General features: G+C 42.0%; 1 protein-coding gene across 6 annotated transcripts; it reads right to left on the bottom strand.

Moving 5' to 3' along the window:
- Positions 1-14,311: 14,311 nt before the first annotated feature.
- Positions 14,312-24,635, bottom strand: mettl21a (methyltransferase 21A, HSPA lysine). Of its 6 annotated transcripts, none has more exons than XR_007957401.1 (5): positions 24,493-24,635; positions 21,139-21,313; positions 19,687-19,798; positions 17,628-18,396; positions 14,312-16,042 (listed from the first exon to the last, which is right to left on the bottom strand). XR_007957401.1 is itself a non-coding variant. In XM_052028953.1 (4 exons), exons 2-4 carry the CDS (start codon positions 21,283-21,285, stop codon positions 17,999-18,001), a joined length of 657 nt encoding a protein of 218 aa, XP_051884913.1. In that variant the 5' UTR covers positions 21,286-21,313; positions 24,493-24,635; the 3' UTR covers positions 14,312-17,998. The 6 variants fall into 6 exon arrangements, 2 of the variants coding, with proteins under 2 accessions (XP_051884913.1, XP_051884934.1); XR_007957402.1 differs by having other exon boundaries at positions 14,312-16,038; XR_007957406.1 differs by having other exon boundaries at positions 17,628-17,695.

Here is a 24,635-nt window from a genome sequence, read left to right as displayed (position 1 = left end):
TCTATTCCCACCTGCTGGGGGTGGGGAAACTCTCATCTAGTCAGTGTTATAGACTGGCAACTTAACTATTGTTTCCTATTAAAAATTCTAAGTTTTGTTTTCTGTTTCTAATATTAGCCAATGTGCCAGATCTGAAAGCTTTTCAACAACCTACTCATTTGAGCACCTTTAAAATAAAACCTCTTAATTCACTTTACAGGTGCTTAACTGAACAGAATCTCACAGCTTTGCATGAAAAGATTTTAGGACAGGTGAAAAAGAGTTGTGTTTTTGTCGGGGAGAGATTCAGGAACTGACGTGCTTAGGGCCTAGGTAATCAAAGGTGCAGCTATCATTGGATGGTGGGGCAAGGGAAATACACAAGGCTAGAATTGGGGAAGTACCGTGAGATCAAGAATATTACAGGATTGGAGAGGAGTTTGAAGCTGAGCTTTGTGTATATCAAAAATGAAAATAGCAGAACTACATTGCTTTGGAGAGCTGTTCCACATGAAGATCTATGATGTCATGTTTGGAGGAGCTGCAGTGTTTTCAAGGGTAGACAGCAAACAAATTCCCTTACCACCTACAAGGCGGTAGCTATAACATAACTAGCGGGCTATACTATTCTAGCATTACGTCCTTTTGCTCTTTTATGGTTTAGTCAATAAAGACAGATTTCTCATGTACCTTAAAGGGCAACATTGTGGCACAGCTTGATCTGGGTTCAATCCTGACCTCCAATCCTGTGTGTGAAGTTTGTACATTTTCCCTGTGATCACATGGGTTCCTCCCAAAACTCTACTGATTGGTAGGTTAATTGACCACTATATATTGCCCCAAGCATGCAGATGAGTCGGGGAGAGTACGGAGATAAATGGGTAATGGTGAAGGTGTTGATTCATGTCCTCTTCTGCAACTAGCAATATCCTTTCAAATAGACTGCAGGCAGATACAACTGTTTCTAAATAAGTTATTTCAAGGCCAAATCATGAATGTGGGTTCTCAACAGGTGACAGTTTGAGTCACAACGGCCTGAAATTTATTTCACTTAGGATCAATAAGATGTTCAGAGGCAACTATGGCAGCATCTCAATATGAAGATGCAGAAATCTAATTCAACATTGTGTACTCTGATGAGAGTACGGAGATAAATGGGTAATGGTGGGATTAGTGTAAATGTGGGTTCTCGGTGGTCAGTACGGACTTGGTGGGCCAAAGGGCTAGTTTCTGTGCTGTATCTCTTGAAAGAAACATCATACCCATGTATCCTGCATGCAGAATGTTCCTCATGACATTGCTGGTAACCAGCACTCCTGCCACAACCATCCACAGTTGCGACAGGCATAACTTGCAGAAGGTGAATATGAACATTAGGGTGACTGAGCAGCTTCTTGTGGGAGTGGAGGAGAAATAGACCACCTGGAAGATCCTAAGTTGTCTTCCTACCCAACTTCTCCAGATAAGAACTGGCATAATGTTAAAATATCTGAGACCTGTGAGTGGCAGACCATGTAAGTCCTCTTAGTCAACCCTCTGCTGGAGGGAGGGTTGTGCACAGCTTGGAATCCTGTCTAGGGCCTTTGCATTGAACTCCAGAATGGAAAGATCTATGATGGTGGTGGATGGACAAGTCCTGCAACTTTCAGGAATCTATGAAAGTGCACTTGAAATCTTCTGTTCCTCACCATTCTTGGTATTCTATCCATTTATTGTATATTAATTTCTTCCCCCACCCCACCAAAAAATGCATTAACTTCCACTTCTCCACTTAGAGTTCTATCTGCCACGGAGGAAGCTGTGAATTCTTGGAATTTCCTATACCTGAGGCTGTAGGTGACCAGTAAGGCTGAAATGGAAAGATTTTGCATTCCAAAAGGAATGGAGGGAAATGGTTATTATTATTTTGATTGTTTATGTCATTGCTGATTGTCAAAGTTGGCTACGGTACAACATTGTCTACTCTTCATGATACAGGACATCGCTGGTTTCTGGACATCACTATATGTGATTGAGCTCCCATAATTAAATTCAAAAGTCCAACATACATCCATACATACATTTTCTTCCTACAAACAGCAGAATTAGTTTCCTCTCTCCACTTTTAGCATTATTCTTTCTTATCAGTCTTGTGTACTTTTGATGCTAGTCGTTACAATACTGTGGAGGTATGGTTACCATATTGAGCGATTTTTGTGTATTTTCTGACTATTGGACAAAATCAACTTATGGACATCTGTTAAAAACTGAACTCGTTCATTACCTGGGGACAGCCTGTGGTGCTTGGCAAGCTGTAAGTCCATTGTGATGTCTGAATACTCTCACTGGTGCAGTTTAACTTCAGGTTATTCTTATTAAAATAGTATACTTGAAAGGTGTATTACTGTCATAAACCTTGCACGATTTTGAAGAGACAACAGAGACCCAGTCAAATGCTCATTTGTTAGTCTTGGAAATCTCTTTCCGCAACCATGTCAGATTTAGTTTTCTGGAAGTACAAAGTCATTCCCAGTTGCACAGACAAACTTTGGGAGAACAGACACAGAAAAACACATTCTTATCAGCAAATAGAAGTTCTGTTTGCAGTTTCACATGCATTAAGTGAAGAAAGGACTAAACTGAGCTAAAGTGATGCAAATAATCAGCAGAATCGTGCACTGGCCTGTCATTGGTCCAACCGTTGGCCTGTGCTAAGCTAACTGACTTGATTTCCAAGGGTAGTGTGTCCGTGATACTGTTCCTCATCTTAATATGCAGTCACCCAAAATGTTTATTTTCCCCATTCGAGTGGAGATCACATTGTTAGCACATAATGCAATATACTAAACTTGGAAGAAGTGCAAATGAACTACTGCTTTACTTGGAAGGACATTTTGGGTGTCTGGTTAGTGGGAACGGATCAGGTAAGAGTGCAGGCAATGCATCTCCTGTGGTTACATGGGAAAAAGCTCCAGGAAAGGGAGTGGTTGGTGGAGATGGAAAAGCAGAGGGAATGGTCCCTTTGCAATGCTGAAAAGGGAGGGGAAGATGTGTCTGGTGGTGAAATTCTTTTGAAGGTGGCAGTAATTATAAAGGAGGTTTCATTGAATATGGAGGCTGGTGGGGTGGAAAGTGAGGATAGGGGAAATCACATCTTTATTTTAGGTAGGAGGAGCAGGGATTGAGAGCATAAGTTTGGGAAATAGAGATGTGATTGAGAGCTCCATCAATCATGGTAGAGTTGAAACCATGGTTAGGGAAAAAGGAAGGCATCTTGTCATCAAAACTTGATGCAACAGAGAAAGAAACTGGAAGAATGGAATGGAGTCCTTGCAGGAAGGAGGGTGGGAGCAAGCATAGTCAAGTAAGCTGTGGGAATCTGGGCTTATTGGTCACTATCAGTTACTGTTTACTATTAGCTTCAGCTAATATCTTGGTGCAGTGTCCCAGCTGCCTGGACTAAGGATGAGACTCCAAAACCACATAGTGGTCACTAATAAAATACAGAAAGAGCTCTTTAGATGGAGTTGCTCACTCATTTCTCTGCATTTGCAATAATTCCCTTTTCAACGTTACCACTTGATGTGGTTCCAGCAGCTTTTTAGGAATGGATTTTGGATCACAAGACAACACAGTGAGTAAAAGAACTTCCTTGTGTCTTTCGACCATCACCTTAAATCCGTATAATCTAGTTGCCAACCCTTCTGCCACAGGAAATGTTTTCTACTTATTTACTCTCTCAACTCCCTTTTTAATCTCTAAGGAGAGCAAGCCCAACATTCTCCAGTGTCTTCAAATAATTGAATACAATAACTAAACTGGAAGAAGGAATAATTATCAGCTAGGAGACTCGAGACTGCAGGTGCTGGAATCTGGAGCAAAAATATCAAATACCTGGTCTGTAGTAAGCCAAAGGATATTGAAGGAGGGATGTTGGGATTTGAAAATGGTAATGCCTGCATCAATTGGTGAAAGCAAAGAACAGCTTTCCCTGTGGAACCTTGCACTATCACTGTGCAAATAGAAGTAACATCACTCAGGCCATCCAAGACTTTAGAGAAAGCCCCCAAATCTCCTCCTAGATTGCTGTTAAAGTGATACAGCTTCACTGGTAAGGCCAGCATTTAATTGGCATTGAAAAGGTGGCAAATCACCTCTGCTCTCTTCCAGTCCTTGACATGCTTTCTACAGAGTGGTGCTCTGATATGAACATAATTCTCCAAATAGAGGCTTAACTAGTGTTTGTCTATCATAACCTCCCTGCTTTTGTTTTCCACTCCTTTTAAGCCAAAAATCTCATTTGCTTTTTCAAAAACCTTCTCAATTTGCCTTGCCACCTTCAACTATTTGTGTAAGTACACCCCAGGTCTTTCTGTTCCTATAACCTGTTTAACATATACTATCTACTTTCCATTGCCTCTCATTCTTCCTACCTAAATGTATCACTTCTTATTCCCTTTGGTGTCACCTGCCATTCTATTAGTCTGTCCATATTTTGCTTGAGTTTTTTTATATACTTCATTGATTATTTGCATTGTTGTATTTTGATCATGTGCATATCGTAATTGGTTTGTCACATGTACCAAGATACATTGTTTTGCAAGCCATCCATACAGATCATTTCAAAACACAAGTACATCAAGGTAATACAAAGGGAAGAGCAATAACAAAATGCAGCATATAGTGTTACAGGTTACAGAGAAAGTCCAGTGCAGGTAGACAATAAGGTGCTATTGTGAGATCAAGAGTTCATTTTTCTCGTACAAGTCTGTTCAAGAGTCTTATAACAGCAGAATGGAAGCTGTCCTTGAGCCTGGTGGTATGCATTTTTAAGCTTTTGTATCTTCTGCCCAATGGAACGGGAGAGAAGAGAGAATGTCCGGGTTGCGTAGGGTCTTCGATTATGCTGGCTGCTTTCCTGACACAACGAGATGTGTCAACAGAGTCCATGGAGGGAAGGCTGCTTTTCGTGATGGACTGAACTGTGTCCACAATTATCTGCAATTTCTTGTGGCCTTGGGCAGTTGCCATACCAAGCTGTGATGCATATGGATAGGAAGCTTTCTATGGTGCATCTGTAAAAATTGGTGAGGGTCAACAGGGACATGCCAAATTTCCTTAGCCTTCTGACGAAGTACAGGCGCTAATGTTCTTTATTGGCCATAGTGTTTACATGGTTGGACCAGGACAAACTAGTAGTGATGTTTACACCCAGGAACTTGAAGCTCTCGACACCTCAGCACCATTGTTACAGACAGGGGCGTGTGCTCTGCCCCACTTCCTGAAGTCAGTGACCAGCATTTTTGTTTTGCTGACGTTGACGCCATTGTCTTGAAACCATGCCACTGCCCTCTCTATCTCCTTCCTGTACTCTATCTTCTTGTATTTTGAGATCCAGCCCACTATGGTGGTGTCATCTGCGAACGTAGATGGAGTTAGGGCAGAATCTGGCCACACAGTTATGAGTGTATAGGGAGGGGAGTAGGGGGCTGTGGACGCAGCCTTGTGGGGCACCAGTGCTTAGGATGATCATGGTGAAGGTGTTGCTGTCTATCCTTACTGATTGCGATCTGTCAGTCAGGAAGTCAAGAACCCAGTTGCAAAGGGGGATGCTAAGTCCTAGATCTAGGAGTTTGGAGGTGATTTTGTTTGGAATTATGGCATTGAAAGGGGAGCTGTAGTTGATAAATAGGAGTCTGAGATAGGTGTCTTTGTTAATCAGATGCTCCTGAGATGAGTTTAGGGCCAGGGAGATGGCTTCTGTCGTGGACCTGTTTTGGTGCTAGGTGAATTGCAGTGGGTCAACTTGCCTGGGAGGCTGGAGTTGATGTCTTCCGTGACTAGCTTCTCAAAGCACTTCATGATGGTAGACATCAGAGCCACCAGGCAACAGTCATTGAGGCACATTATCTTATTTTACTTTGGCACCAGAATAATAATCATCTTCTTCAACCAGGTAGGAACCTCAGATTGGAGCAAGGAGAGGTTAAAAATGTCTGCGAATACACCTGCCAGCTGATCCGCACAGGATCTGAGGACAGGGCTGGTGACTCCATCCGGGCCAGACGCTCACCACAGGTTCACTATCAGAAAGGCTGATCTGATGCCTGCAATGGTGACTCTGGGTACAGATGCATTGGAGGCTGTCGGGGCAGGTGGTATCATTTCATTGCCCTTCTGTTCAAAACGTGTATAGAATGCACTAAGCTCATCAGGGAGGGATGCATTATTGTCAGCGATACTGCCCTATTTTATTCTGTAGCCTATTATAGCACACAAGCCCTGCCAACTGATGGCTGGACTGGGACTCTATTTTGGACTGGTATTGTCTCTTGGCCTCCCTGATAGCTTTATAAATGTCATACCTCGATTTTCTGTATAGGTCAGCGTCACTCAATTTGAATGCCACAGACCTGGACCTCAGTAGGAAGTGGATCTCCCAGTTCATCGATGGTTACGGTTGGGGAACACCCGGATTGACCTCTTTGGTACACAGTCCTCTACACACGATGATAAAGTCTGTGATGGTGGTGACATACTCATCTAGGTTGGCTGCTGAGTCCTTGAATATGGACCAGTCTACCAACTCAAAGCAGTTGCATGGAAGCTCATCTATTCCTCAGACCAGCACTGTACGACCTTCTGTACTGGATCCTCATGTTTCAGTTTCTGGAAGGAGGGAGGGGCAGCACAGCCTGGTGGTCTGACTTTCTACAGTGTGGGCGGGGGATAGATCGGTGGGTGCCTAATGGTTATGTGGCAATGGTCTAGGGTATTTGGGGCCCCTGGTGAGAATGGAAACGTGTAGTATTTTGGTAGCACACTCTTGAAGTTGGCCTAGTTGAAGTCACCAGCTTTGATGAACAGGGCCTCGGGGTAAACAAGGCTGTTGATCACAGAGTATAGTTCATTGAGTGCAGGCTCAATGACTGCTTGGGATGGGATGTAGACTGCCATCAGAAATGCTGAAGTGAATTTCCGTAGCAGATAGTATGGGTGGACATGATGGGTAGGCAGATAGTGTGGTGTTCGGACGTGATGGTCCTGATGACTTCCTGCTCACGGTTAGATATTCCAAGTCTGGTGAGCAGGAACTCATCAGGACCATCACGTCCAAGCACCACAGCTCCAATATACCCAAGGGCATATCATTTATATTTTATAAGGAGCGATGATCCTGATATTGATAAATATACACTAAAGGCAATTATTACTTTCTGTCCCTTAGCCAGTTTTGTCTCTATGTTGTCATTGTCCCTTTAGTCCCATAGTTTTAATGTTAGTGAATCTCAAAGGTGAATATTTATTGTCACAGGAATGATGGCCGGTACTAGTGGAATAACCTGATGATGGGGTCATTCATCAGATACATTGACCCTGTTTCTCTTTCCTCAGATGCTGCCCGACCTGCTGTGTTTCTGGCATTTTCTGATGCTTCAGCTTTCCAGCATCTGTAGTTTTGTTTTTAGCCAAGGACATTTTATTGTGTAGTGCCATTTTGCTATCAAAGGATGGTGCTGTTTCACTTGTTCATGGTACAATAACCACACTGAATCAAAATATCAGGAATGATTTGCATTTATTATATTTCACAAAATGCAAGGGCCTCCCAAAGCACTTTGCAAAAAAATACTTTTGCAGTGCAGTCACTTATGTTGGAATTGCAACAATTTGTGCATGGCATGACCTCAACAGTAATGGGAAAATGACCAGATATTATTTTAGATGTCAGTGCAGACAATTATTAGCCAGGATTCTAGAGAGAACTTCCTCCTCATTGATTGCTGTTAAAATGATCACTGTTAAAATGATTCTGGCATCACTTGTTAAGGCCAGCATTTAATTAGCCTTGAGATGGTGATTGTGGGCCACCTCGAACTGAGAGAGGCTTTATCGTAAAAGTGCTCCCGGAGTGCTATTTGATAGAGAGCTCCAGGGTTTTGACATAGTGAAAATAAAGGAGAAGCAGTATACTTCTGAGGGAGGATGGTACTGGATGGGAATTTCAGGGTCTTGGTATTCCAGTCTGCATATTACCCTTCTCCTTCTTGATGGTAGCGGTTGTTGGTTTGACAAGTTGGGATGGGTTGTCAAATAAGCTTTGACAAGTTACTTGTCAATCTTGTATATAAGACACCCTTGTAACTTGTTAGCGCTGCACTCATTCAGGCAAGTGGAGAACATTTCATCTCATTCCTGACTTGCAGAAATGTATATACTGGAGACAGTTTTGGTGAGTCATTTGCCAGGGGACACCCAGCCTTTAATGCAGACAAACCTTTAAAGGGCTGGCAATTAAACATCTGGCCTGCAGTAACCCATGGGGTATTGAAGGAGGGATACTGAGATCTGAGATGGTAATGCATTGCATTAAATGGTGAAAAAGAAATTTTCCATGAGGAACATTACGTTATCACGTTACATCCTACGTCTAAGTGCAAATAGAAGTAAGCCGCCACAGCTGAAGGCTGCTGCTGCTTATATAATGGTTAGCCTAGCTTAAAGCACCAGAGCATCAAGTTTATTTTGATGCCCTTAAAAAAAAATAACCATTATCCAATAAGAGTCTCTTAGTAATCTAGAATTTTTCCTTTGATTTTTCAATCCTGGTCCAGAGACCCAGAATCCAACTGAAATTTAAACAGTGTCTCAATCAAGATTAGTTAATAGCACATAGTAGGAGCTGAAGGTCAGGATCATAACCATTGATGTCAGCCATGACTCAGTAGAGGTATTCAGACATCAGAATCAGACAGCTGTAAGATCTAACAGCACTCCAGAGATTTCAGATTCACTCTCCACTGCAGTAATGAGTGCTGAGCTATGGAAGTTGCAGTCTTTCAAATAAGAAACCAAACTGTGATACTGTCTTCCCCCACAAAAGATCTCTCAGCAGGACAGAGTTGGGGATCTCGCCCCAGTGTTCTGGCCAATACCTAACCCTTCAACATCTCTTGTGTAGATTACTCAGATATCTGATGAACTAATTGCTGCTTGTGATGTGCAATCATTGGCTTTTGCACTTTCTTCTTTGCACCTTCAAGATGTACTTCATCAGCCGCAAAGAACATTTAAATGTTTTAAGGTCATGAAGATGTGATTATATATCTTTTGAGTCTTTCTGTTGGTGGAGTGTGTTCACATGTTGTTAATCAAGCACACACACTACTGGAAATCGAACCCTTTTCACACTGATGGGTTAAAATCCTACTCCAGGAACATAGGAGCAGGGGTTGACAAGTTAAAATCGTGGTTGACTTCTGACCACGTTCCATATTTTCACCTTTCTCCTATCCCTTCATCCCTGCAGTTGTCAAAATTCTGTTAAAATTAACAATTGGCCTGCTGCTTGTGCAAGAGCATTCCAAATTTCTGTATTGAGAAATGTTCCCTAACTGCACCCCTGAAAGGCCTGTCTTTAATTTATAAATTTTTCCCTCTAATCTTGGACTCCTCACCCAGCAGAAATAGTTTCTCTGTCTCCCCAATCAGTTTTACTCAATGTCTGAAAAAACATTAAAACAAATTACGTTTTAACCTTCCAAATTTCATGTTTCGATAATCTCTCTTCATAATTTAACCTTGGGTTTTTCAGAATGTTTCTAGATATCAAGTTGCAGTCGCTCCAATGTTGATAGACCACCCCTGCAGTGTGCTCTACAGAACTGCTCATAGATAGTGGTTAAACTAGGGCTTTGTGGAGCTGTACTAAAACTTAGCCTACCCATTGCTTTCTAATATAAAGGGCTGCAGTCCATTGGCTCTCTTGAATACTCCACCTATCCATGATATTGTAGTAATGTTTGTGTACGGGTCCTCAAATTTCTTTAGATCTCCACACTTTTTAGCTTTCTGACTTTGCTACCTTCTTTGCCTTTTGGGTCCAAGTGAATAATTATTCTTTTACCCACATTGAAAACCGTTTGCTCTATTTTTGCCTATTCACTCAATCTTATGAAATCTTTTTGCAATTGAACACTTTTTGTCTAAACTCCTTAAAATACTTCCTAACTTTGTGCTGTTGGCAAACTGCATACGTGATCTTCTATTCTATCATCCAAGCAGTACAGTGACGCAGCTGGTTGAGCTGCTGCCTCAGTGGCAGAGACCTGGGTTCAATCCTGATCTCAGGTACTCTCTGTGTGGAGTTTGCATATTCTCCCTATGATTGCGTGGATTTCATCTGGATGCTCTCATTTCCTCCCACGTGGAGTCATGGAGCTATGTAGCATGGAAATGGGCCCTTCAGCCCAACTCATTCGTGCCGAGCAAGTTGCCTAACTGAGCTAGTCTCATTTGCGTGCATTTGGCCCATATCCCTCTAAACCTTTCCTATATATGTAACTATCCAAATGCCTTTTAAATGTCGTAACTGTACCCACCGCTACCACTTCGTCTCTCAGCTTGTTCCAAAAACTCGCCACCCTGTGTGTGAAAATGTTGTCCCTCAGACCCTTTTAAAATCTTTCCCCTCTCACATTAAACCTATGCCCTCTAGTTTTGGACTCTCCTGCCTTGGGGAAAAGACTTTGGCTATTCACCTTATCTATGCCCCTCATTATTTTATAAACCTCAAATACCATTCCGAAGACGTGCAGATTGGTAGATTAAATGGCCGCTGTGAATTGCTCCCTAGTGTGTAGGAGAGTGGTAGAATCTGGAGGGAGATGATGAGAAAGTGGGTAGAATAACAAATGTGATCAATGTAGGACTAGTGCAAATGGATGATGGATGGGGCAGACTTGATGGCTGAAGGGCATGTTCTGTACCATATCCCCTGGGACTCTAAAGGGTGAATGGCTGCCATTCTAATGCAGGTCCTCACTGGAATGCCACTGGATGGATCCTGCCAATTTGAGTGCTTGATTATTGTCACCACTCTCTGACTCCTCGTGTTCTAGCAATTTCCTAACAAAGTCAATAAATTGCTTTAAATTCCATGAGCATGGATGAATGTGCATTGCTTCTAAGCGAGTATGGGAATCAATCTCATAGGCCATGGCATGGCTAGTCAGAGGAGTGAAGCAATGATATTCTTCCAATGAATGCAGCAGGAGACAATGTTGGAGTACAGAGTTGGGAAGAGACGTATTTTGCCCCCCAGCCATGAAGGCATTTTTAAAGAGGGGAAGGGATGAAAGGAGGTGGGCCAGTATGGCATCCCCCCCCCCCCAGAAAATAGTTATGATCTGGAATGTATTGCCAGTAGCATTGAAGGAAGCAGATTTGGGAGTATTTTGAAAAGGAATTTGGGAATAAAGCTTTGCTGAGCTCTGGAGGGGAAAAGAAAGGACATTGAGTATAGGAGTTGGGGACATTATATTGCAGTAGTACAAGACGTTGCTGAGGCTGCACTTGGAGTATTGTGGACCGTTTTGGTAAGTCACTTTGTAAAAAGGAAAGACGTCATTAAGCTGGAAAGAGTGCAAAGATTTACAAGTATGTTGCCAGGACTTGAGGGCCTGAGTTATAGGGAGAGGTTGGGCAAGCTAGGATTTTATTTCTTGGAACCTAGGAGACTGAGGGGTGACGTTATAGAGGTATGTAAAATTATGAGGGGCATAGATAGGGTGAATGCGCACAGCCTTTTTCCCAGGGTTGGGGAATCAAGAACTAGAAGGCAGAGGTTTAAGGTGAGAGGTGAAAGGGACCTGAGGGGCAACTTCTTCACACAGAGGGTGGTCCGTAAATGGAACAAGTTGCCAGAGAAAGTAGTTGATGCAGATACAATATCAACATCTAACAGATATTTTGATGAGAACATGGATTGGAAAGGTTTAGAGGGATATGGGCCAAATGCGAGCAAATGGACTAGCTTAGCTTGGTCTGCATGGATGAGTTGGGCCAAAGGGCCTGTTTCTGTACTGTATTACTCTATGACTCTAAATTAGAATGAATGAGATAGCTATCCAAAGACATTGTCTTGCAAATGGCAATGTGGTGATGTCTGTAAAGTCTAGTTCAGTGATATTGGTTGAGGCATATGCTTTGGCAAAGACATTGGTGGGAAGACTAAATTTCTTAAAGGAACAATTTTTCACTTTCTTTTACATCCACCTGAGGGGACGGACCAAGTCTTGTTTTTACATCTCATTTGAAAAACAGTACTTCTTTCAATGCAGCATTCACTCCACTGGATTTTGAGCTCAGGACTGTTGTGAGTCTAGAAGCTGCAGTCTTCAGAATGAGAGGTGGAGTGTTAGCAACTGCACTACAACTGCTACAATTTAGGAAAGCTTCCTATTCCATGCAGGAACATTTTCACCTTGATAAAGACGCAGGCAGGATTGCTAGATAAGTGTTTCTGTCTTTATTCAATAACACAGCGTTAAAATATTACTACTTTGAAACAGAAGATTAAGTTGTCAGTCGAGGATAACCAGATGAAGTGGCAATATTAAGATGGAGTGCTGCCTCAGAAACCATTGGTGTATGCCGAGCTGTCACTTCTTATTCCCAGGATCTGTGCCCATTGAACTGTGACACACTGCCTCACAATTATTCTTATTGTTGTAAATGGTTTGATTGATTAGTTCTGCTAGTCTGGTAGACTCCTAGCTCCATCTCAGTTACCTCATATGTGACAGGATTTCATAAGATTAAACAGTTTAGGAATGCAGCAGATCAACTGAATTTTCAACAACTGGCACCTTTTAGTTGTAGAGTTCTTCCCTTTTCACTCTTCTCCCCAAAGAAATACTTGCATGTCTGTAGCATCTTCAATGACACAGAATGTCTTTATCTGATGAACTTTATTGTTAATGAAGTACTTTATGCAAAGTGGTCAATTGATGTCAAGTCAGTATTGTAGCAGACGAGCTGTGTGAGCCCTTTTGTGGTAAATGACATAATCTGTTTTAGTGCCACTTGTTGAGGGTTAACACTTGAACTTCGCTGATCTGCTTTGAAATGGTGCCATTTTCACCAAGTGGTCTAAGTTTTACAGTTCATTTAAAACACTTCCAATAGAAGTATATAAAATTATGAGGGGTAGATAGTCGGAGTCTTTTTCCCAGGGTGGAAATGTCAAATACTAAAAGGCATAGATTTAAGGTGAGAGGGGGAAAGTTTAAAGGAAGTTTATGAGGCAAGTATTTTTACACAGAGCGTAGTTGATCCCTACAACGTGATATCAAGGGAGGTGGTGAAAGCAGATATGATAGCAAAGTTTAAGAAGTATTATCATAGTGTTTTGATGCTGCCTTGCCTGCTGAGTTCCTCCAGCATCATAGTGTTTTTCATCTAGATTCCAGCGTCTGCAAGTCCTTTGTTTCTCTTCTTAAGAAGTAGACACATGAACAGGCAGAGAATGGAGGGATATATACCATGTGCAGGCAGATGTGCAGTTTTAATTGGCATCATGGTCGGCATGGACATCATGGACCAAAAGGTCTGTTCCTGTGCCATGCTGTTTAATACTTCTTAAACGGTGCAGCACCTTTCAATATTACATTTTGTGCTCACATCATCTACATGAGACTTGTAACCATGATTAACTCACTTACAGTTGAGAGTACCACCATCTGATTCAAGGCTAACTTTTAAATTCCCAGCAGCCCAAGTGGAGAAATGTCCCAGAACACAGCAGTATCATTCAGGTAAATGGACACATCTGAAAACAAGTCTTTCCTTGGACCATAACATTGATTTCATTTTTACTTTGCGAAATGAATGAACTTTAGAATCCATTTTCCACAGATAACTATTTTCATATATAATGCCTTTTTCCAAAGACTTTGAGAAAATCTGAAAGTGAGTGAATAAATGGGAAGAGACTAAAATAACACATGATAGGACAAGACAGGGTAAATAAATTGAACTTGTATTCTAAATGGTTACAGCACTTACCTCTAATTGTTTGGATGGAGAATTTGAGAATGGCATTTGTTCTTATTAACTGGCTTTTGTGATCAGCTATATCTTTAAACAAAGTGGTGCTGGGAATGAGGAATAAGCAAAAAAAAAGGGAAAAAAAGTGCTACAATGCTTTTGTTGTCTAGTTAATTATTCTCATGAATCAATCAATTTTATTAAACCATATACCCATGCCATGGAAATCTAATGGAGTGAAACTGCTATTGCAGTTGAATAATTAACAGTTAAGTGGTCAGGTTTCTTGCTTAATTTAAGTTTCAATTGTAGGTGACATGCAGTATTTAAAAAAGAATATGTTTCTGCCTTTGGGAATGAGGCACGTTTATGTTGGTTGTTGAGGGCAGAGAATGGGTAGTGGAGTGTTTGTGACTATTGCACTTCATGTCTTCTGTCATTTATAATTGGTGGTCACAGTATTCTGCACAAATTGTTCAGACATCCTACAAATGAAAATAAATGAGGTAGTAAGGCTTAAGAATCAACATGCCAATTCCTTTATTATCAACTCCTCCCTATCCACTCAGGTGATGTCTTAAATACAAATTGCTCTTTTTGTTCTAAATTTTCTCTCTTCTGAAGTCGCTGAGTTTTTCTGGGGTACAGTTTCACCTGTGCCAAGGACCTACTACCTCACACAAGCAGCTATCTTTCATGCTTCTGCCCAGTATTTTGCTGCAGTCACCTAAGCCTGAGGACATCGCTGTCGTAGTTACTTTGGGAGGGTCCTAAGCCCAGCCATATTCAATTGCTTCATCAATGACATTGCTCCATCCTAAGGTTAGAAATGTGGATGTTCACTGACAACTTCTCAGTGTTTGATTCCATTTGCAGCTCTTCAGATAATTCAGTAGTCAATGGCTACATGCAGCATCATCTAGACACAGACAAGAGTCTAACCACATCCCCTTTGCATTACCATTGCCAAATCCTGACCCCATTAATTACCCTTACCCCATTAATTAATTCTTTCAAAAATACAAGACGTTTACATAATGTTGTGAGTCACTTCCCAGAAATGCTATCAGAGATTCGACAAAGATGTAGTGTGCTGACTGCATAGATCCCTTGATGCTTTGTTGCCTTTGGTTTCTGGAAACATTCAACAAGTTAGGCAGCATCTATGGAGGGAGAAACAGAGTTAATGTTTCAAGTAGATAACCTTCCACCAACCTGAAATATGAACTCTCGTTTCTCCAGACGCCTCTTGATGTGCTGAGTATTTCTAGCATTTTCCATTTTTATTTCAGATTTCCAGTGTCTGCAGTATTTTGCTTTTGGATAAATATGACTTGGAATGCAGGCATGTTTTATTAAGACTCCTAGCTCTGTAGTCAGATGCATCTGCTTCAAGAAACCTCAGTGCAAGAGGTCTGACTTGAGGTTGTTATACTGTACAGTATAACTCCAATAGTCTGCCATAAGATTGTTTGGAAATCCTGATGGTTCGCCATCTGGCTCACTCATTAGTCTGTAAGCCGGGGATCCAGAGTACAAGCGGCTCGTGCGACTGGGGTCCTGGGTGGGGCCTGGAACACCAGGGGCAGGAATGTAGGTGGGTTTGCAGCCAGAGTCAGGGTCCAGAATGCTTGTATATTTTTTATTCCCCTTTAAACTCACCAGGATCATTGGAACATTTATTCTTTGACTGTGTAACATGTGTTTGGGTATTAATAAAGGAGTAACATCCAACAGTCCAGAAAATCCATTGGTCCGTACTGTCAAAGTCCCAAGGGTGCAGAATTATCAGAGTTCTATTGTATGCAAAGGTGGTAGATACTATTCCCATCAAACGAGCTGTATGAGAACCATGTGAGCACACCATACTAAGAGTACAGTTTTACTTAATCCATACAGCTTCCTCCTTTTTTTTTGATAAGTTCTGTTTCCGTATGCAATCATGCTTTCCCTGTTTGGAAGTTTCTGTTACTTGCACTTAAGTGTAATTGTAAGTCCAATGCTTTGATTAGGTCTTCTGAACTGATGCGATGCATGTATCACAAATGCTACAATATCCTCTGGCTTGACATCAACTGGATCTGATGTGAATGTACTTTGTGATGGTCCATGAAAGACGATGATCAGATCCCATGTGCTGACTTCACCTTTCCTCCTCCTGCCCTTCCTCCAATGATGTTTTGAAGACCTATCACTTTGCTGTGTTGATGCCACCAGTCAGAATCCCAAATGCTCTACAGCCAATGAAGTCTTTCTTTTAATAAAAAAAATAGATATATAAAAAATAAAAGGAGCAGGCCATTCAGCCCTTTGAACTTGCTCTACCATTCATCACGACCATAGCTGATCATCCACTTCAGTACCCAATTCCTGTCTTCTCCCCATATCCTTTGAAACCTTTGGCAATATGCAGCATCATCTGGACAATACACAGACTTCAGTAACCAATTCCTACCTCCTTGAATATATTAATGATTTGACTGCATTCATTTTGTTGCAATATCGGAAATACAGCAGGCAGTTTGCACAGAGTAAAGTCCAAAAGATATCAGTGTGGTAAATAACTAGGTAATCTATTTCAGTGACATAGGTTAAAGAATAAATGTTCACCAGTACACCATTTTTTATTAAAATAGTGCTATTGGATCTTTCAAGCCCACGTACGTGTGGATAGTGCCTCAGCTGAATTTCTCATCCCAATGATAGCATCTGACAGTGCAGCACTCCCTTAGTATGGTGCCAGAGTTTGTGCTCAAGTCCTTTTCACTCATAGATTAGGGTATTATTAAGCTGTTACAGAATTATGATAAGCATATTATATTTTTATAAAGTAGATTCTTTATTAGATTTCTCACAGTGAGTTCCTTTGACACAAACACAACAGTTGAGACCAGATTCTAGAGAGGTGACAATACCCATCCTGAATCTAAGAAAGAAGGATCAGAGCACTTACTAAATAGCAAGAGGGTGGAAATGTGGGGCAGGTGGGGATGAAGAAGTTTAGAGGTCCAAATACAGAAATAACAAACAAAAAGATTAAGAAGGCCAGTGGAATGTTGCCTTTCCATTGAAGTGGCTGAAATACTCTACGTAGAGTCATTGAGAGAGAGAGTATGGAAACAGGCCCTTCAGCCCACCAAGTCCATGCCAACCATCAACCACAATTAAGAATAATCCCATTTTTTATTGTCCTTACATCTCCATCAACTCCCCACCCCCAGGTTCTCCCACTCACTGACCCACTAGGGGCATCCTATAGTGACCAATTAACTCTCAAACCAGCAGGTTTTGGGGATGTGGGAGGAAACCCTCGCAGTCACAGGGGTGAACGTGCAAACTCCACGCAGACAGCGGGCAAGGTCAGGGTTGAACCCAGGTCTCCGGTGCTGTGAGGCAGCGGCTCCACAAGCTGTGCCATGCTGCCTCCCCCCACCCCAAACCAAACTTATAGTGGAAGTCATTTCCAGCTGCTCAGAGTTCTTCAATCCTGTGAGAATGGAGTGCAGGTTCTCTGGAACTAAGAGGGTTAAATTGCAAAGACATTGCACAGACTAGGCTTGTAAACCCTTAAGTACAGTGGGTTAATAGATAATCTAATTAAGGCTTTTAAGGTGATTAAAGGATTTGATGGTGTGGCTGGAGTTCAGTTATTTTCCGTGATAGGGTGGGAAGTTCATGACAAGGGCAAGGCCACTGAGGAATGAGGTCAGGACGTACTTCAAACAACAGATAGTGAAAATCAGGGACAATCTCCTCCACAGTGCTATTGAGCTCGGCACCAACTGAAAATTTAATCACTGGGATGGTTAGATATTTCTAGAAGCAAAAAAAAAACAAACCTGCCAAAGTCTAGAGATCTTCAATAAAAATAGAAAATGCTGGAGATACTCAGCAGGTCAGGCAGCAGCTGTGGAGAGAGAAAGAAACAAAAGTTAATGTTTCAGGTCGATGATCTTTCATCAAAACTGATGAAAGCCCTGAAGTGTGCTCTGTGCACAGATGCTGCCTGACCTGCTGACCATCTCCAGCATTTTCTGTTTTTCTCTGGTTTATACTGGTTAAAGGCATTAAGGGGTAAAAAGTGAAATGTTGAAATGTAGATCTTAACTCAATGAATAGCAGAACAAGCTTGAATGGCTAAATGGCTTCTTTCTGTTCCTTTGTAGACCTAAATAATAGTCCTACACTATTTGTAATGACTTTCACTTCCCTAGAGTTCTTCCTTCAACTTTGTTTTCTGTGCCTTATAAATGTGAACATCTTTCTCACTGTCGTAATGGACCCTCTCCACTGTAAAGTGACGTCCGAGCATCTTCAGGAAGTTGTGGTCCCGCTTGTACCGGATGCGGCAGGACAGCAGGATCGTGGTCCGCTCAGAGCTGAGATATTCCAGAGTCTCCAGCAAGGCTGGGAACGTCTCCTCCAGATAAACCACATCGGCTCCCAGGATAAAGTCATAGCTGGCGGGCTCGAACTGGCAGAGGTTTACCCCCCAGGTCAGTTCCCTGATCCGCACCCTGCTCCGCAGGTCATGGGGGATGTTTTCTCGGACATTGGACTCCAGGAATTGGAGCGCCACTTCCCTATCAGTGACTGTAACATCGGCACCTGGTTTACGACCAACAAAGAAACAAAACTGTGTTAAAAAATCTTGTTTTATGATGGGTTGGGGATTATACACTTCTTTAAACCTGATGTATAAATGCAGACTGCTGTGTTGATGACAATTACTTGTGGTAAATGAGGCAAAATGTCCCAAGGTGACTCATAAAAGTTGAACAAGTCCATGGTTAGTTACACAAACTGACCAAAGAGGTCAAGGACACAGCGTGGAAGATGCTAACATTTGAGTGTAGTGTTTGAGGAACTGCTGCAGTGTCAAAATCACCATCATTCAAGATGACCTCCAGGTCATGCTCTTTGTCATTGTGGCCAATATTTATCCCTCAGTTAACATCACCAAAATAAATCACCAAGTCATTAACTTATTACTGTTTATGGCATCTTGCTGTGCACATGTTGGCTTGCTCCACTTCCTACATAACAGTGATTAAACTCAACCACTGACAGAGAAGTAATTTAAGAGGTCCTGAGATTGTTAACAATCTGAGAGAAATACAAGCCTTCCTATTTTTAATTTTTAAATCGTCCACATGCGATCATATGAATTAGGAGCACGCTCTGCCATTTACTAAGGTCATGGTTGGTCTGAGAAGAACATAAGAAATAGGAGTAGGAGTAGGAGTAGACCATTTATCCTTTTGAACCTGCTCCACCATTCAACAAGAACCCGGCTGATCTTTTACCTCAATGATGTTTTCCTGCACTATCCCCATCTCCCTGGATTCCCTTAATATCCAGAATGTACTCAATGAATGACTCCTCCACAGCCTCCCCCAGAGTACAGACTTCTAAAGATTCACCACCCTTTGTATGAAGATTGGAACCTCAGCAACCATGTTAAGCTTTTCCTCCCTTGCTTGCCATGAATCCTTTGCCTCTGCCTGGTAGCCAGTTAATGTTTAGCAGCATTCATGGAGAGAGAAACAAAGTGAACGTTTCAAGTCTTTGATCTGTTCTGATGAAAGATCATTGACCTTATCCACCAGCTCAGTCTCTTCGTTCTCTGATGCTGTCTCACCTACTGAGTATTTCGAGCATTTTTAATTCATTTCTGATTTCCAGCATCTACAGTACTGAAGATTTAGCCTGCATTCCCTCACCTCTCCTGCTTATCCCCCAACTCCCTTGGTTTTGTTAAGTATCACTCAAATTGCAGCATCAACGAGATAGCCACAAAACTGAACAAGCATTCTGTGGGTTAATGGATTCCTTCGTGAATTATGAAGTGGTTTCAGTAATGTGGAAGTAAAGACCATTTAGTAACCCAACACCTACCTAGAAGCGCTGCAACTATTCCAACCAATCCAGTTCCTGCTCCCAGTTCTATCACAGTGCGGTCTTGTAGCTGGACTACTCCCAGTTCTAGATACGTGCAAAGTATAATGGCCTGAAACGCAAAATGTTTTTACTTCCTTAACCTCAGTTGTGTTTTGAGTGTTCTCATCACAGAAAATCTTCCATTTTTCTTTCAAAATAAAAAGTTTTTGGACTTGAAATACATTTTTGATTGTTTTGGTGATAAAATTCAGTGTGCTATTGGTCTTGCTGATTATTCATCAAAATTAATTGGACCTGTTTTATTAAATCTGTTAGCTCCTGTATCTAGAGAAACAAAGGACTGCAGATGCTGGAATCTAGATGAAAAACACGATGATGCTGGAGGAACTCAGCAGGCTAGGCAGCATCCATTGAGAAAAGCAGGCGGTCAATGTTTTGGGTCAGGACCCTTGTGGGTTAGGAAAAGGGGGAAGCCCAATAGATAGGAGGGAAAAGCAGAGCAGTGATAGGTGGACAAAAGAGGGGAGGCGGGGTGGGCACAGGGTGGTGATAGGTAGATGCAGGTAAGAGATAGTGATCAGCAGGTGCGGAGGAGGAGGGGAGAGCAGATCTACCGGGGGATGGGTCAAAGGTAAGGAGAGAGAGGGAAAAAGGGTAGTAAAAAGGGAAGGAATAGGAAGAAGGGAAGAAGCAAGGGGGGTGGGGCGGATTACCTAAAGTGGGAGAATTGGTAAGGTGGTTTGGTAATTTAGATGGCCATTGTAAATTGTCCCGTGTGTGTGGCTAAGTGGGAGGATCAGGGGAGAATAAAAAGCAGGATTACTGTAGGATGAGTGTGAATGGGTAGCTGATGGTCAGTGCGGATTTGGGGAGCCGAAGGACCAGTTTCAGTGTTCTATCTCTCTGTGACTCCATCACCAACTCATTAATGCTGGAACCAGTAGAAGCAGTGTGGTATACGTCGTGGCTTCACACTCTGTCTCATCTCAATGCGATAATGGCTGTGACTTAATGGTGGCACTCCACCTAAGTCAAAAGATTGTAATAAGTCCCACCCCGGACATGAGGGTTGTCTAGGCTGACACTCCCGCTGAAGAGTTTGCATTGTCAAAGTTGCGTTCTTTCAAATGAGACCTTAAGTCAGACCCTTTTGGAAGAATTGTGCTATTCTAAAGACGAGCCAAGAAGTTCTCCCAGCATCCTGGCTAATGTTTATCCTTTATCCAAATCAATAAAAGAAAAATTCTGGTCACTAACATAAGGGGATCTTTGATAGTTGTGGGTGCAAATTAGCTGTTGTTTCCGAAAGCTGTGGTCAAGGTTGAGAATAACATCATTGGCTGCAAAGTGCTTAAAAGCTTTTTAAGTTGTGCCTGACTTAAAAAGAACCCAGCCATGCCCCACTGACTGAGGCCTTGTACACTCAATCAAATGATAGCCACTACTTACTGCATCCCACACCACTGCTGCTACTCCAAGCTGCTTCCAATTCTGCCTAATCACTATGTTCTGGTTGGCAAACTGGAAAGTTGCAGAGGCTTCGTGGAATTTCCGGAGTTCCGGTATCATGGCACCATCGTACGGCAGTAAAGCCATTATGATCTAGCCTGGATTTTCATGTAGACTGCAAAAGAAACAAATATTGGTGTTTATATAGCTCCTTTTCCATAAATGGGATAAGGAACATCACAGCTTATGAAGTATTTTTGGTACATGATTACAGTTATAATTTCGGAAATGAGGCACTTAATCTGCACACATGAAGCCCCCACAAATAGTAAACTGAAATTGTTCAGGATATCTCTTTTTATGATGGTGATTAATGATGGACAACAGGAAGAATGTTCTCAGTAGGATAAAAACAAAAAATGCTGGAAACGCTCGACAGGTCAGACTGCTTCTGTGGAAACAGAGTTGACATTTGAGGATGAAGATCCTTCATCATATTCTCATTGGGATCTTTAGTGTCCACTTGAGATGGAGAGTTGATTTAACATCTCCACACCCTTGTGCTCTGGGCTCCTGAAACATTAGGTTGACGAAAAGCCTTCAGTCATTCTCCTTGAATCAAATTAAACAAGGGGAACAAAGAGACGAATGTGCATTGTTAACTGTTCATAAATAAATGTGTGTGACATCTCTGGTTTTGAAAGTACTCTTGACTGTCGATTCAAAAGCAAAATTCTGCAGATACTAACAGTATGAAATAGAAATCAGAAAATAATTAAGATCGACGACCTTAATCAGTATTGTTGTAACCTGTAACCAGTTAGACCTCTTCATGACCACCCCTTTCGCTTTGTTCCTATGTGATTTAAATATCCCCTACCCTCTGCCACATCAGAGCTTCCATTTTGTTTTCCCTTGCCCTGCTGTTGCTCTTGACTCTATAACTCTCACATTGCACAGAATTTAAACCACGGAAATGGCCAATCAGATCATCTGGCCTGGTTACACATACCACTTCTTCCTCTAAGTTCTTAATCAACACTTCCTCCTGTTTATTTAGATTCCTCTCAACAGCCTCATTTGCCACAGAGCTCCACAAGCTTAAGAGTAACCAAGTTTCTTTCAAATTTCTTGTTGCATTTACTATGTACAGCCCTTTATTTAGGAACTTCTGTAAATGGAAATGACTTCTCTGCACCTACTCCATTGAACCCTCTATCAGAAATGGTAGTTCTATTTCTCTCTCCACAGATGATATGGAGAGCTCAGGAAAGTGGAGAGAGAGAGGGCTAGTGGTGTTAAAGCCAAGACTGGATCAGCCCTGATCTTACTGAATGGTGGAGCAAGCTGGAGGGTCCAACTAACTTACTCTTGCTCCTGTTTATGTTCTTAAGCCACCTGGCCCTTTCCAGCATTTATTATTTCAGATTTCCAACATTCACTGTATTTAGTTATAAATAGTGAGCTTGCTGTCACTACTTGATCAGATTTTCTCCTCCCATGCACTAAATTAAACCTTATTTTATTGATAAGGTTCTCATAATGGATCAGTAAATTTTTCTAAGAAGTTCTACAGTAACTTTGAACTTTATACAGAACAAAGCCATTTGGCCTTTTGACTCTGCCATCCCTTTCCTCAGAATCACCAGCTTTCATCTCATAACCTGTTATCATTCTCCTATTCAAATATTAATCGAGTTTTCCTTTAAAGGAAAAGACTTTGCCTCATCCTGTAGCAAAGCGCTTCATTGTCTTGTTATTTAATACAAGGTCCTACTATCTCTATAGACTCCTGTTGATAATTTTAAATCCATGGTTTCTTCAATATTGTTAGCTCCAGGTCAATGACATCAACTTTTAATCTTGCTGAATTTTCAACACCCTGCCTACAAACCAATTTATAGCATCTTTTTTTTTACATTAGAACAGGTCCTATTTATTTGTACTCTATCCATTTTCAAGCTGAAAGTTCCTCATAACTTGTCTGGGTTATACGTTTTCTGTTGTGTCAGGTCCTTTCTAACCTCACAGAACATTTTGTCCAAACATACCCTATGTTCATGTTTGTTGTAACACTGTTGTAGTCACTTATTTCCCAACTGTTCTTCTATTCTCATGTCATTTCTTCACTAAGAAGCAATTTGCAGAGTAAGTCAATCCATGATTCTTTCTTTATTGGAATGGAAGCATCCATTTCAAAGAATCACCACGAAAAAGCTCAGAGATGTTGCCTGGACAGGCTCTAGGTATGCTCCCCACACAGACGGCAGCAGTTCAAGAATGCTACTTGATGTCATTCATGGCAACAATAAGGCTCTGTACAGTGCCATTAATATTGCTGGGATAAGAAGACATATCTCTAATTGTTATCTGGCACTGTAAGTAAACGATCAGGCTGAACCTCAATGTCACTGCAATTGAATAGTTCCAAATGTCAAAGCTCCCAAATGAACAATAGTTATTTTTGATCATCTGCCTTAATAATTAGTGTGCCTTGGTAATATGTTTTTGTTTGATAATGTTATAGAAACTATATAAAGTGTTAATGTTGGATGAGATAATAGAAGACAACAACAGCCAGTAGAGTTATTCCTTAGAATGATGTTGTGGATTGAAACAGAAAGAAGGATTTTATTTTAATTGGCAAGGAAGATGGACTGAAAATATGTGGACACTGGATCTTATTTTTGGACAGGTTTGTACAGAAACAAAGACGTAATAAATTCCCATGGGCACATTTGGAAACCCGTTTCCACTTATTCTTCCTGTGGAATCATGATGTGCAAGTTTGAACAAACGAGGTTTATGACAGTAACTCCGGTGCAAGGTTCATATTGGTAATCATAAACATTATCAAGTTTAATCTAATGCAAACAGCATGATTGTAAAATGATCCAACCCCCACTTAAAGACAGGGAGGCTGCCCAACTTTGTATCAGGGTGTGTGTGTGTCATGAACAGGTGTCGGTGACTGGGACAGACCACATCTGAGGTGCTGCCAATGAGAAAAAAATGGGTGGGTTTTAAAGCATAAAAGCGTCTTTCATTCGCAACAATAAGAGCGGGTGATTGACCACATCCGTGACCAATGAGAGATTCAGAAGTCGATGATTGATATGCCTGGCAGCACCCAATCGCAGTGGAGGTAAGGGGCCGGACTTCCGGTGGGCGGGTTCGGTTGCCATGCCGGGCCCCGGAGTCCAGGCGCCGCGCAAAATGGCGGGGCAATTCCGCGGGAGCGAAATGAGGCGGAGGCTGCGGGGCTAAGGCCGGGGGGGTCGACAGCGTCCAACTCCGGGCTGACACTTGCCGGAGGAGGCCGGCGAACGTTTCTTTTCCCTTCCCTCCCCTCACCTGCTCCTTGTAGAGGTGGCGGTGATAACGACGTCGTGCGTGGGCCGCCCTTTCCTTCCCTCCTCCCTGAAGTCAAACCGCCGCAGGCGCCGGGCGATCTTTCTCTCTCTCTCACCCCCCGCCCCCTCCCCGGGCGGGCTGAG

This window comes from Pristis pectinata, chromosome 1 (genome assembly GCF_009764475.1).
Source record: "Pristis pectinata isolate sPriPec2 chromosome 1, sPriPec2.1.pri, whole genome shotgun sequence".
NCBI lineage: Eukaryota > Metazoa > Chordata > Chondrichthyes > Rhinopristiformes > Pristidae > Pristis > Pristis pectinata.
Note: the sequence above shows the minus strand (reverse complement) of the source record. Positions and strands in the feature narration are given on the sequence as shown.